The sequence below is a fragment of the Octodon degus genome, unplaced genomic scaffold (genome assembly GCF_000260255.1).
Source record: "Octodon degus isolate 3935 unplaced genomic scaffold, OctDeg1.0 scaffold00037, whole genome shotgun sequence".
NCBI lineage: Eukaryota > Metazoa > Chordata > Mammalia > Rodentia > Octodontidae > Octodon > Octodon degus.
This window is the reverse complement of record NW_004524613.1, coordinates 15260383-15272889: the sequence shown is the minus strand read 5'-3', so window position 1 is coordinate 15272889 and position 12507 is coordinate 15260383. Positions and strand designations below refer to the sequence as shown.

The following is a 12507-nucleotide window of genomic DNA, read 5'->3' as shown; positions in this document are numbered from 1 at the left end:
GGGAAAGGCTCAGCTCTGTCCTTGCCTGCAGAATGAAACAGAGGCCACAGAGACCAGCAGACTGATTTTCTGCCCTGGTCTTAAAAACAAAACAAAACAAACAAACAAAAAAAAACCACTGCCTGATAGGTGGCAAAAATATGAGTCGTTGGGAGCCAGACTCCACCACACATGCCATCCTCTGGAATCGAAAAGACTGAGTGGGGTAGTGTGCAATCGCGTGACCGGTCAGCAGGCGAGGAAAACAGGTCTGGAGCAGGGTGGGCAGACACTGTTGGCCCAGTCGTCCTGCTGTTCTCTCCGCTCACACACTAGGTCACGCTGCAGCTGTCACCATCACTGCATTTCCTGGGGAGAAACGAAGTCTCCAAGGAGGAGGTGCTGCAGGTGGCCCAGCCAGGAAGGGAGACAGCTGGTCCGGGAGCCATCTACAGTCCCCACCTCCTCCCCAGTACTGTGCGACCTCGTGTGTGTAAAGCCTCTCTGGTCTGGCCCTGCTGGAGTTCACGCTCTGAATCAAGCTGTCCATTCCTAACTGCTTATGCTTCAGTATTTTCTTTTGCTTTCTTTAGAAGGTTAGATGGTAACAGCTCTTTAGCAGGACGGAGCTGTCTTACAGACGGAATTCACATAGGTCCTCACACGTGTTGAAACTTGGAGAAAAAATATAAGCAGGCTGGAAAAAAATTTTCCCCAATGTCATATTTTCCACTACAATTTTTTTTTTTTTTTTGCTACTGGAGATTGAACCCAGGATGTTCTACCACTGAATGCATCCCCCTCCCCATCCCTTTAACTTTTTATTTTTTTTAAGAGTCTTGTTATGTAGTTCAGGCTAGTCTTGAGTTCACTATGTAGCCCAGGCTGTCCTTGAACTCACAGTGATCTTCCTGCCTCAGCCTCCCAAGTGCTGGGATTACAGGTGCGTGCCACCTCATCCATCCTGAAGCCCATGTTTGTTTGTTTGTTTGTTTTTGGCAGAACCGGGGATACCGGGGATTGAACTCAGGCCCTTGTGCTTGCCAGGGAAGCACTTATTCTACTGAGCCATCTCCCCGGCCCCCATGGGGATTTGTTTAAAGGAAAGATGGAGCATTTGCGAGTCAAGTGCCGCTGCTGTAGTGGCTGAGAGCTCAGCCTGAGTGGGTGTGGCTTCTTAGGCACAAGGGTAAGAAACATGGAGGAGGCTGGACTTGGGCTCTGACAGGGCTCGCTTTAATTCTCAGCTCCTTGTAAGCAATGGGACTTCCAGCAAGGCGTACCTTGACCTCTCTAGCCAACATGTTCTGCATCTGAAAACGTGTCGCTTACTGTACGGCAGCAGCATCTGCTTCGAGGTGCACCATTCACTCTCTTCTCTGGCCACACTTCCTCTAGAAGTTTCCATGTCCCAGCCCTGTGTGCTGCTCCCACCATCAAAAGGTAGACAGTACCGATGTGAGCTACCTCTGGGCTTTGGTTTCTTGGCCTCCTGCATGATCTTCTGCCCAGCTGGCTGTGAAGGACAGGGCGGGGTGGGGGCAGGGGCTTCATGGCCTGAAGGAGGGCAGGACCAGTGGACAGCAGAACCCTGGGGCCCCACTTGTTCCTGGAGGCTTGAGGGAGGGCTGGCTGAGCACAGCAGAGTGATCCAAGAACAGACTTCTCCTGGGGGAACCACTGAGACCCGGGACTTGGTGTGACAGTGTGGTCTGCTCATTTTGAATGGGACAAAAGGCTGGAAACTTGACCTTCTGGTGTGGAGATCAAATTCTATAAGAACCACAACAGTGTTATTCTAAGCACTTGACATAGATTCACTGTTACTATGGCCCTTTGAAGAGGAAACTGTTGGCCCTGGGCTGCACGGGAGACAGGAAAGTTGAGTCTTGCCAAAGGTCATACACCTTGCAGGGCCAACATTCTCCATGGCAGGATGTGTCCAAAGCGCTCGCCCTCACCACTGTGCACTGCGTGTCGTTCTCAGAATGACTACCCGCCAGCATCTGGTGGCTTTCAGGTTATTAGTTTTAGGCAATTTGAGAAGCAGAGCTGAGTAATATCTGATGTGTTGAGCAACTTTTTAAAAAACCCTGAATCTATTATAATAGCATAGCAGATCTTTTTTGCATATGAGTTCAGATTCTCAAGAACAGGGACCCCTCCTGTTCATAGGTTGAGATCCTCATGCACAGTGCGATGGGATATGGGAAGTGGAGCCTTGGAAGAGCATTCGCTCCTGAGAATAGAACCCTCTTTATTGGGATGTGTGGCCTCGGACAAGGACCCACGAGTGTTCCTGTACCCTCCGCAACATGAGGGCAGGCACAGCGGGAACCTGTGACTTCTTGGCAGACACAGAACCTCCCTGTACCTTGACTTGGACTTGCCATCCTCTGGTGCTATGAGAAGCAGTTTTGCTGTTTATCAGCCCTGGCCTGGGGCATTCTGTGGTGATAACCCCCGTGGCAGAAGAGTAGGGTCTCCTTCGTGGAGTCAGCATCAACCCTCGTATATTAGCTGGTTCCATCCATTCTCTGGCTTCCTTCCCATCCTCTGGGGCCATCGGTCACACCCATGTGACAGCGCCCTGGTGTCCACAGGTAGCTATTTAGACTGGGGGAGGGGTCCTCAGGCAGCCAAAAGGCCAGGCTGGACATGTGGCATGTGGGTGCTTCCAGATGACCCTGAGCACCTGGCATGGAGACGCGGTGGTGGCAGGAGCTCTGGCTGGAAGGGGGCTGGTGGCCTCACATTCCGATTGCTGGGGGCTGTGTGCACAGGGCTGGCGGTGCGTTCTCTCCACTGTAAGAGCAAGAGTGGAATATGAAACTGTCTCAGCCATCACTGTTACTGACAGCCCCACATAGGACAGGAAATTGTAACCGCATGAAATATTTATGCTCCACACTGCAGCACTGCCACCACGGCTGTGACAGCATGCTGTTTTTGTTTGTTTGGGGTTTTCTTTTTTCTTTTTCCAAAGTGGATTACAATATGCTCTCTGGTGAGGAAACTACTCACAGCGTGCCACGGCCCACTCCTGGGCCTTCATCCATCCAGAAGGCATGTGCTGCCAGGACTGGAGCCCAGAGGGCCGGACAGCCATCATGTATGTTGGGGGCTGCTCTGCCTAGGTCACGGGCTTGGCTGGGAGCAGGACCCCACCCCTCCTCAGGACAGCCGCACCCTCTCAATGACTTCTCCCTGCCAGGCAATTGATATTTCTCCAGGGAGTGAAAGCAGTCTGGTAAATTTTTCTTTTTTCTTTCTTTCTTTCTTTCTTTCTTTCTTTCTTTCTTTCTTTCTTTCTTTCTTTCTTTCTTTCCTTTCATTCCTTTTCTCTCTCTTTCCCTTCCTTCCTTCCTTCTTTCCTTCCTTCCTTCTTTCCTTCCTTCCTTCCTAAACTACAGTCACTAATATCTTCTGGAGAACTGGGTTTAAGGTGTCCCTTGTCTAGGATGTGTCCTACATTCTGGTTTGAAGAAGTCCCCCTGCCCCTCCAGCCCAAGCCACTCACCTGCACTGCAGGAAGGTCCCATCTGGAGGGACTACTGAAGCAATGCTCACCCGTCACCTGATGCTGACTGTCCCCACCCCCCAAGTGGTGGTTTTCCCTGTCCATAACCTTTTCATCCTCAGAGGACCCTGTGGGTTTGCATCTTTGTTTTGGTGAGACAGCCAAACAATATAGTCCAGGCTGGCCTCACACTCTCAGTGACCCTCCTGCCTCAGCCTCCTGGGTGCTGGGATTACAGGCTTGCCTCACCACACCCAGCTTTGTTTTTTGGCAGAACTAGGGAATTGAACTCAGGCCCTTGGGCTTGCCAGGGAAGTGCTTATTCTATTGAGCCATTTCCCCGGCCCCCACACCCAGCTTTCTACCTCATTATTAGCTCACCTTTCCCCCTCTCAAACATTATGCTGGATTTGTAATTGTGAAAACAGCTCTATTGCATTCCAGCCCTTTGTTAAGTGCTAGAGATTGAACCCAGGACCTCACAAACACTGCACACGTGCCCTACACTGAGCTGTCCTCCTAGCCCCCCACTTAAGTCTTACAAAAATTATGGCTGTGCAGATTAAAATGCCAGTGTCTTCTAGTGCACACTTATAATTTGGGGTACTCTTTTGGGCAACAGGGATTTTACTGACACTTTTCGGCTTCTGGAGGCCCAGGGTTTCCCTGTGTCCACCCTGCCGTCTGTGAAGTCCTCCACCCACCCACTCGGCACGTAGGCACTGGACACTTCCTCTGTGCCGCAGACAGCGCTGAACCTCACACCTCCATTCTGTGGATGGCAGCACTGAGGTGAGGCCCACATGGGGTGGGGAGTGGCAGGCAGAAGCTTACCCACGTCCGTGCCCACAAGGGTTCTGTCACCACTGCGTGCCACTTCAGGAGCCCAGGCCTGGCTTATGGAGCGCAAGGAGATCCACACGTGATCGCAACTTTTCAGGACATTTTATTATAAAGAGATCTGAGAGAAGCACTGGGCACCAAGACGGACAATTGCTGGGCCTGGGAACAGCTGCAGACGACGTCAAGAACCAAACCCCAAACCACGCACACGTTAGGATAAACTGAGCTCTGGTCTCAAGTTCTGTTCATAAATAGACAAAAATCATGGTTGGCAATTTTAAATAGATGGACACCATGGTTTCAAAAAATAATAATAATAATAAAGAGCAACACTTCTTGAGTGTGGCCGTAAACTGTCCGGTTCTCACTGCGTAGAAGAAGCGGTCTGCCAGCTGCTTGTGCACGCTTCCCTTAAGATAAAACTTAAAAAAAAAATGTGCTAAGGGTCATATAAAATGCTTTTACCTGAAAGGAAACTACTTTTCCCCCACCACAAAATAATAATCTTACACATGTCTTCAGCACAGTTCTAAAACACGTAGTCAACTATTTACATGGCGCCCACAGTTTGTAGGTTACGCGGAATCTTGTGTGCACACTGAAAAACTGTATTTGCAAGCCCTGGCCAAGCAGCTGGGGTGGGTTTCTGTCGGGAAACGACCCCTCCAGGGCGAGCCGGGCCCGACGTCCAGAGGGAGTTTTGCGTAGGCGATGAGCAGGGTCCGTAGCTACCCTGGAGCAAGCAGGCGAGCGGGCAGAGGATTCCTGCAGGTTCTTTGGGCTGGCAGTGGGCACTGGGCTGCCTCTGAAGAGTCTGGTGGGAGGTCGAGGGCGACACTCAGCCCTGCGCTGTTGATGCGTGACTGTCTCACTGGCCGGTCACCCTGCATCTTGTCATGGCCTCTCTCCTGCGGTCAGCCCTTCAGGCTTTGAGCGGCGCCCATCCAGTGAGGCTCAGGGAGCAGAGGGGAGGTGGCTTAGGTGAGGTAGAGCGATTTGTCCCTAGGAAGCAGGCTGTGGGAGAGAGGAGGGTGTCAGGGCTGCTGCAGCCCTTGGGGATGGGCTGGAAGGCTTGACACCCCCAAGGCCTGGAAGCCTTGACACCCCTGTGTTCAGGCCCTTTGCCCCTCACCCCAATCAGCTGCCTTTCTGGAGCTAGATAAAGGATCCTGACTGGGCCCCGAGCAGAAGCAGGCATCCCCCTGGAACTGGGTCCTGGGAAGGGCTGCTCTGTCTGTCTGTCCTCACCAGAGCTGGTCCAACCTCACTGCTTCCAATCAGGTCAGTTTTCCTTGTCCCTTTCAAGTAGAATCGCAGGTAGGCAGTACTGTTTGTCTCAGGAAGTGACTGTGATGGTCCTACACCCTGCTGGGTGCAAAGGACCGGCCTGGGGAAGCTGGGGCATTGTGGGACGCCCTTGGAGGTGCTCCTGTCCCCAGTGTTCTAGCCTTAGAGAGGAAAACTTCTGGAAGGAAAACAGGCTGGGCAAGAGGGACCACACCTGCTTGGGCTCTGGGGAGGGGTCCTCGGAGCAGATCATGCCTGTCCATGTGGATTTGCTTCAAGCAAAATGGGGTGCTTGCGGAGTCCCCTTTGGGCCCAGCAGCACTGGCAGGCATAACAGGGTCAGGAACCTGGGCTAGAAGGCTGATGGCTGTGGTCAGGGGCAGCCACAGCCTGCCTGGTGGCAGAGAAGCCATTGTTCACCAAATATTACAGTGCTGCCTGGAGTCTGCTGTCCTCGGGGGGTGGGGAGCTTGTCCTCACCAAGGGGGTGGGGACAAGTTGGGAGCACGGGTGCTCCTCCACTCTGTTCTTCCTCTGCCACCTGAAAGCAGGGTCATTCTGCTTTGGAGCTGGCACAGTGTAGGAGTGTAGGAGACTATAGGAGGGCATTCGCTGGCTGGCCTGGCAGGGAGCCACATGACCCGGGATTCTGGCTGTGGGAGGATCCGGGGAGGCAGCAGGTGACGGACCCTTCTGAGGTGTGTGGTTCTTGGTTAGGCAGTTGTGGCCCTTTCTCCTGGGATGCCTCAGTCCTATCCTGGGCCAGCAGCTGTTTCCCAGAGAACTGCCTGTGGCTGACAGGGAATGGACACTGGGGTTGGTTGAAGCCCACAGCCCATGGCTGACTATCCCTGGCACATGAAAAGTCAGCTGACTTCCAGGTGGGACCCACTCCAGGCAAGTGTTCACTCTCCAGGGTCCCCTATGTCCCCAGAGTCAGGCAGAGGAAGTCTTCTGCTGAGGTCATCTCCTCCTCAGCCTGCTCTTTCCTGCCTCATGTTGCCACCCTCAGCCCCTGCCCTGCAAGGCCCCCACCCCATCACCAAGGCTTCCCTGATCCTTGCTGTCTCAGTCTCAGCTTCTGGGGAACCTGGCTTAAAACCTAGGGCCTGTGTGACTGTCACAGAGAAGCATCTGTGAAGAAACACAGTGCAGGGAGCAAAAGCAAGCAGGATGACTGGCCTCAGTTTCCCCAGCAGCCCTCCTGGGACCCTGCTTTGCTGTGCCACCCCCTGCAGGGCTCCCGGGCTCTGCTCACACTCCCCACCCCTGGCACCCTGTGTCCATTCTCCCCGTGAGGACAGGAGGACAAAGGTAGGATGTTCGGGGCCAGAGGCCAGTGGGGACTGACCTGCAGGTGCTGACGCCACACTCCCCGCTGGGGTAGCTGCTGTCCCAGTCCCCGCTGCCTGTGGGGTTGGGTGGGCCAGGGGAGCGGGAGCCGGAGCTGCTGGCGAACTCAGAGATGTGGGGGAAGTCCTGCAAAAGCAGAGGACGGTGAGCGGGGAGGGACGAGAGGGATGGTGCAGGCATCTGGAGTGGAGTGTCGGTGTGGCACTCCCTCAGAGCCACACCACAGAATCTCCACCCCACCTCCAAGGCTTCCTCCTTTTCCCCAGTGAGGCAGTTTACAAAAATGTAACCTGAGCTGGTGGGGGGTGGGGAGGTGGGTGGAGCACAGGAGTAGAGCCCTTGTCTAGCTTTGGTTCTACCCCTAGAACTGTAAAACAAGAATAAAACAAAGAATTTCAGCCCTTATCTTAGCTAAATCAAGGAGTGACTTTGTTTCCGGGGTCTTTCTTTTCTGAAGTCTCAGTTTGCCAATCAGTAAAATGGGGTTGCTGGGCTGAATACAGTCTTGGAAAAGTCTGTGGAAACATCACTGGGGGTGAGGTCTCAAAAAGGTTTGGGGAGAGCCAAGGACCCTGCACTGGGAGGCTGAAGTAGACAGCAAATGACAGGAGCTCCTGGAAACTCCTACCATCTCCTTGGCAACTCATCGACTACTGACTATGGCCGGTGCATCACAGGCAAGATGTACTGGATCCATTTCTGAGATGTGGAAATTGATGCTCAGAGAGGAGCTGTGCTATGGATAAATGGCAGGGCCGGTACTGAAACCCTGCTCTGCCCTGCTTACCTGTGGGCCTGGAGGTGAGGGGCTCATCGCCAGCTGCACCTGCAGCGCCATGGGGGCGGGCAGGACAGCAGGCTGGGGGGCCGGGGACATGCTGACAGGCGGGCGGAGGAGGGCGCCCTGTGCGTGGGGGGGCAGCGGCAGCTGCTGGTGCAGTGGGGGGCTGAGCGGGAAGGAGGGTGGTGGTGGCGGGGATGCACTGAGGCCTGGCAGGAGCGACTTGGAGCCCAGCGTCCGGGCGAGGCTGGCCGGGGAGGCCCCACTGCGGAAGGCCTGCAGGTCAGAGGGCGTCAGGAAGGAGGCCAGGCCGGGCATGGCGTACATGGGCTGCTTGGGCGGCAGCATCTTGGCCGGCGGATTCGCCTGTGTGCTCTTGGTCTCGCCTTGGTCTGGAGGGCTCTGCGGGGAGAGAGAAAGTGGTCACCCTGGAAAAGGGGTAAGCAGACCCAGCTGTGAGCCAGGTGATTTTGTACCCCACGACCATGGACCCCTCAGGGACAGCTGTGGGTGAAGCAGTGATGCCCGTACAGGGTCCTCGGCTCCCCTGGCCCTGACCAGCCAACCAGCCCCACCGTGGGTCACAGCCCCGCCTGTGGGTGGCATCCCCTTGGCAACCACACTGCTCTCTGCGTCCCTGTGTGTGCTGTTCCTTGGCTGTGAACCCCTTCTGCACTTGGGCCTTTATGGCCCAACTCGGGCACCACCTCCTCTGTCTCAGCACCTGGGGTGACTCCCCTTGGGCCACACAGTTACAATCCCACCTCGTCCCTGCACCGCTGGTGTGGACAGAGAGGAAGATATGTGCTCAGCAGTGAAGACTGGCGAACTGGGTTCGAATCCTTACAACCACTAACTGGACATTTTCCGGCAGGCTGCTAGGCTGGGCTCTAGTAGGAAGAATTTAGTGAAATGAGATGTACATCAAGTGCCTGGCATGGGCCTGGCACAGGTGGGTGCCCTGGAACTGTGACATACAGGCTCAGCCATCCCTTCTAAGACCTGCAGTGCTGGCCACTGAATGGGCTGTAGCTCTTGCTCCACCTCTCAAGTGGTCCATTGCATTGGGGCGTTGCCTAGAGATTCTGTTACCTTGGAGACCAGGCTAGCTCTGTAGGCTGCCAGAGCTTTCAGATACTCCTTCTTGGCCGCTTCAGTCTTCCTCTTGTAGGCCTGAAAAATCCAAGACATGGCAACACTGGGCAGAATGTCACGGTGCAGAGCCTGGGTAAGAAGGCGTGGGCACCAGGCCTCATGTGCATGAGATGGTGGGGAGGGGCTCTGGATCGACACCCACTGGGCCCTCTCCAGGAGTACTGCACTGAAAGCTAGAGGCCAGGCTATTCCCAGTGCTCAGTCACGCAGATCTGTGCTCACGCAGCTTGCTTTGTCTTTCTGGGTTCCCTGTCACATCAGTGCAACTGACCACAGAAAGACAAGAACCTTCAAAGCCTCATCTTCGGATCCAGCCAGGTCTGCACTCTGGCATAACTTTCTTGTTCAGAGTATCTCAGCCTGGATTCATATCTGATAGGATGCTTATTAGCAACTTTGGGCCTAGGTTTGTATGTTGTTGTAGGAATGGCCCCTTCCACTCCCACTCCTTCTGTTCATGCCTCTGGGTGGAGCCCTCTCCAATGACCCAGGGCTTGTCCTTAGGGTTTGCTTGGCTAACAGGACAAGAATGAATGTGATGCAGGCAGGGACCTTGCCCACAGGGGTTGCCTCTCACTGTGCTTGAAACTTCAATTTTCTTTCTTGTGGTATCAGGAATTGAACTCAGGACCTTGCACTAGCCAGGCAGTCGCCATGCCACTGGCTTATATCTCTGGCCTTTGGGCTTGAAACTGAGCTGCTATGTGAACAAGCCTGTCTAGTGTGCCAGAGGGTGAGATGCACGTTTGCTCCAGCTCGCAGTAGTAGCAGAGCTTCTCACTGCAGGCCCTTGAGAGACTCCACCAAGAGCAGCAACAGGCACCTCTGGTTGAGCTCAGCGCGATGCAGGAAGCACTGGAAACATGACTTTTTTGGTTTTTTTTTGTATTTTAGGGAAGGGTCTACGCGGTGTTCAGGGTCTCACTACTAGATCGGACTGTTAGTGATCCTCCTGTTTACAGTCTCCCAAGAGCTGAGATTACAGGCACGTGCCTCCATACCCAGTCTCAATGGCCATCTCAGTGCACCCCGGGGGCGGGGCCCGTGCGGCAGGCCTGGGGATTGAACCCCTGGCCCCTGTGCCTGCGTGCAGGCGCTTTAATCTGCTAAACTATTTGGCTAGTCCCTGGAATCATGATTTGAATGAGTGGTTGGTGCTTTAAACCATTCCGCTTTGGGACTGTTTGCGGCTCACTCAGAACTGTACTGGTAGCTTCAGTAATGCTTTGTGAAAAGTGCCTTCTGATTTCCAAGTTCTGGAATTGTCTGTCTACTCTCTGATGATTTGGGAAAACACTCCCATCAGTCAGAAGGCTCTAAACATTTTGGGTGGGACAGGCCTTTTAAACATTTCTTTCCTGTAATTTTTTTTTTTTTTAACACCATCTCCTTTGGCTGTTAGTAGATTATTAGTAGGCTAGGAACATAAACACAGTTTCTTAATGAAATGTAACTGACACAAGCTAATAGCCATGCTTAACAATGAAACATGAGAAGTTACTGGAAGAGAGATCGTTCTGCCCACCACTAGATATTGTCTTTTTCTAATAGTCCTAATTACTGTAACTGGGGAAAGAACACAAAATTAGAAATATCAGAATGGGAAACAAGAACAAGGAAAGGGGCCGGGGAGATGGCTCAGCGGAATAAGTGCTTCCCTGGCAAGCACAAGGGCCTGAGTTCAATCCCCGGTTCCGCCAAAGAAATACAAGAACAAGGAAAAAATAGAGCTGAGTGTGGTGTCACATGTCTGTAATTCTAGCACTTGGGAAGCTGAGGCAGGAGGAGTACCATGAGTTCAAGGCCAGCCTGGGCTACATAGTGACCTCAAGTTCAGCTCGGACTTCATAGCAAGACCGTTATCTCAAAAAAAAACTATAAAAAAGAAAAAAAAGTAAAGAAGAAATGTCTTTTCACATACATACACATGTGTATATTTATAAAGATGTATTGGGACCAGGGAGATGGTTCAGTGGAATAAGTGCTTCCCTGGCAACTGCAAGGGCCTGAGATATCCAATATATATATATATTGGATATCTGAAAACAATCTGCTAGAAAAATAGACAACCATGCCATTTATGTCGCATTGGTAGAGACATACCAAGTTATAATGCATTAGTAGACATACACTAAAATATATAATAAATTCTTGGATGAAAAGAAATAGCAGAAAGAGCAACAAAAATGAAGTTAGAAAATTCAGAAACAGGGCTGGAGATGCAGCTCAGTAACAGAGCACTTGCCAAACATGTGCGCAGCTCTGAGTTTGATGCCGAGCACCCGGAAAAACATCCGCAATGGGACCGACACAGGAAGTTGGGCTTTGCCCAAGCTTCACTGGCCCCGCACTGCACTGGATGGGGTGAGAGTGGCACCTGGAGGGAGGCCCGGAGGGACAGAGCACCTGTGAGCCCCACACCCGGAGATCATGCTAGAAACAGAGGGGATACACACACACACACACACACACACACACACACACACACACACACAGAAAGGAAGGTTTTCTTAGGAAGGAAATGCACGGACAACGGAGAAAGGATGACAACAGTGAACGTCTGACAGCAGAAGCTGGCAGTGCCCTGTGGCAGCGCTGGCCCTCACCGCCGCAGAGGCCGAGAGCACTGTCCCTTCCTCAGAGTGCCCTCTCCAGGGCAGGAGCCTGGTCCACTATGCACATGGTGGGCCTGCGTGCTAGAGCTGCTCTCTGGCAGTGACTAATAAAAGCTGGTGTGCACTGGCCCTTGTGGCTCAGCTGGGCCACCTCTCAGCTGGCCAAGGGCTCCCAGGGCACCATGGGAATTCTCTGACACCATGCTCTTTATTGGCTGCTGTCTCACCTCTCCACACTCAGCAGATTTGGGGGTTACCTCCCCAAATAAACTACTAGAGTTTATGAACTACTGGTGCGATGCCATATTCTAAAAGTGTTTTACATTTTAAAACATGCTAAAAGAAGCATTTCAAATACATCAGTGATCTGTTGCTTAGGCCCAAACCTGCTCTCAGCGGAGTCTGCCCCTGGCACTAGCACCCCAAAGTCTTGGGGATGGCCTGGGAAGGGATCCACGCTCACCTGCTTCTGCTCTTCTCCCAGGCTGTCCCACATGGAGGCCACGATTTTGGAAACATCCCCGAAGGTGGCACTGGGGTTCTGCCCCTTGATGGCGGCCTGAGTGTCTCTGAAGAAGAGCGCGTAGGCTGACACAGGCTTCTGCGGCTCATTGGGGTCCTTCTTCTTCTTCTTCTTCGGGTTCTTGGCCTTTTTTCCTGGGTCTCCTGAAGGTCTCTTCTCTCCAGATATCTGCCCGGGTGAGAAGAGTCAGAAAACCAGAAGCCCAGTCTCCGGCCCAGCTGGACTCTGCTCAGCAGTGCCACCTGGCCCTGTCAGGCCCTGGTCACACCCGGGCAGTGGCAGGGGCTGTCCCATCCCAGCTTACACACTACACCTGGCCTGCATTGCAGGCTAGCACTCACCTGGTGAGAGACAGCGACTAGATATACAAACTGACAGATGGAGACAGACACGCATGGGCACACAGACCCACACAGAGATGAAGACACAGAAAGAGACACAGATAGATACA

General features: G+C 53.2%; 1 protein-coding gene across 1 annotated transcript in view; it reads right to left on the bottom strand.

Moving 5' to 3' along the window:
* Positions 1-4440: 4440 nt before the first annotated feature.
* Positions 4441-12507, bottom strand: part of Tox2 (TOX high mobility group box family member 2) — a 137907-nt gene continuing 129840 nt past the window's right edge. The window contains exons 4-8 of the mRNA XM_023714964.1: positions 11997-12224; positions 8856-8936; positions 7770-8165; positions 6981-7108; positions 4441-5356 (exon numbers count right to left, since the gene is read on the bottom strand). Of these exons, the coding sequence (XP_023570732.1) occupies positions 5320-5356; positions 6981-7108; positions 7770-8165; positions 8856-8936; positions 11997-12224 (870 nt within the window). The 3' untranslated portion in view covers positions 4441-5319. The remainder of the gene's footprint in view (positions 5357-6980; positions 7109-7769; positions 8166-8855; positions 8937-11996; positions 12225-12507) is intronic.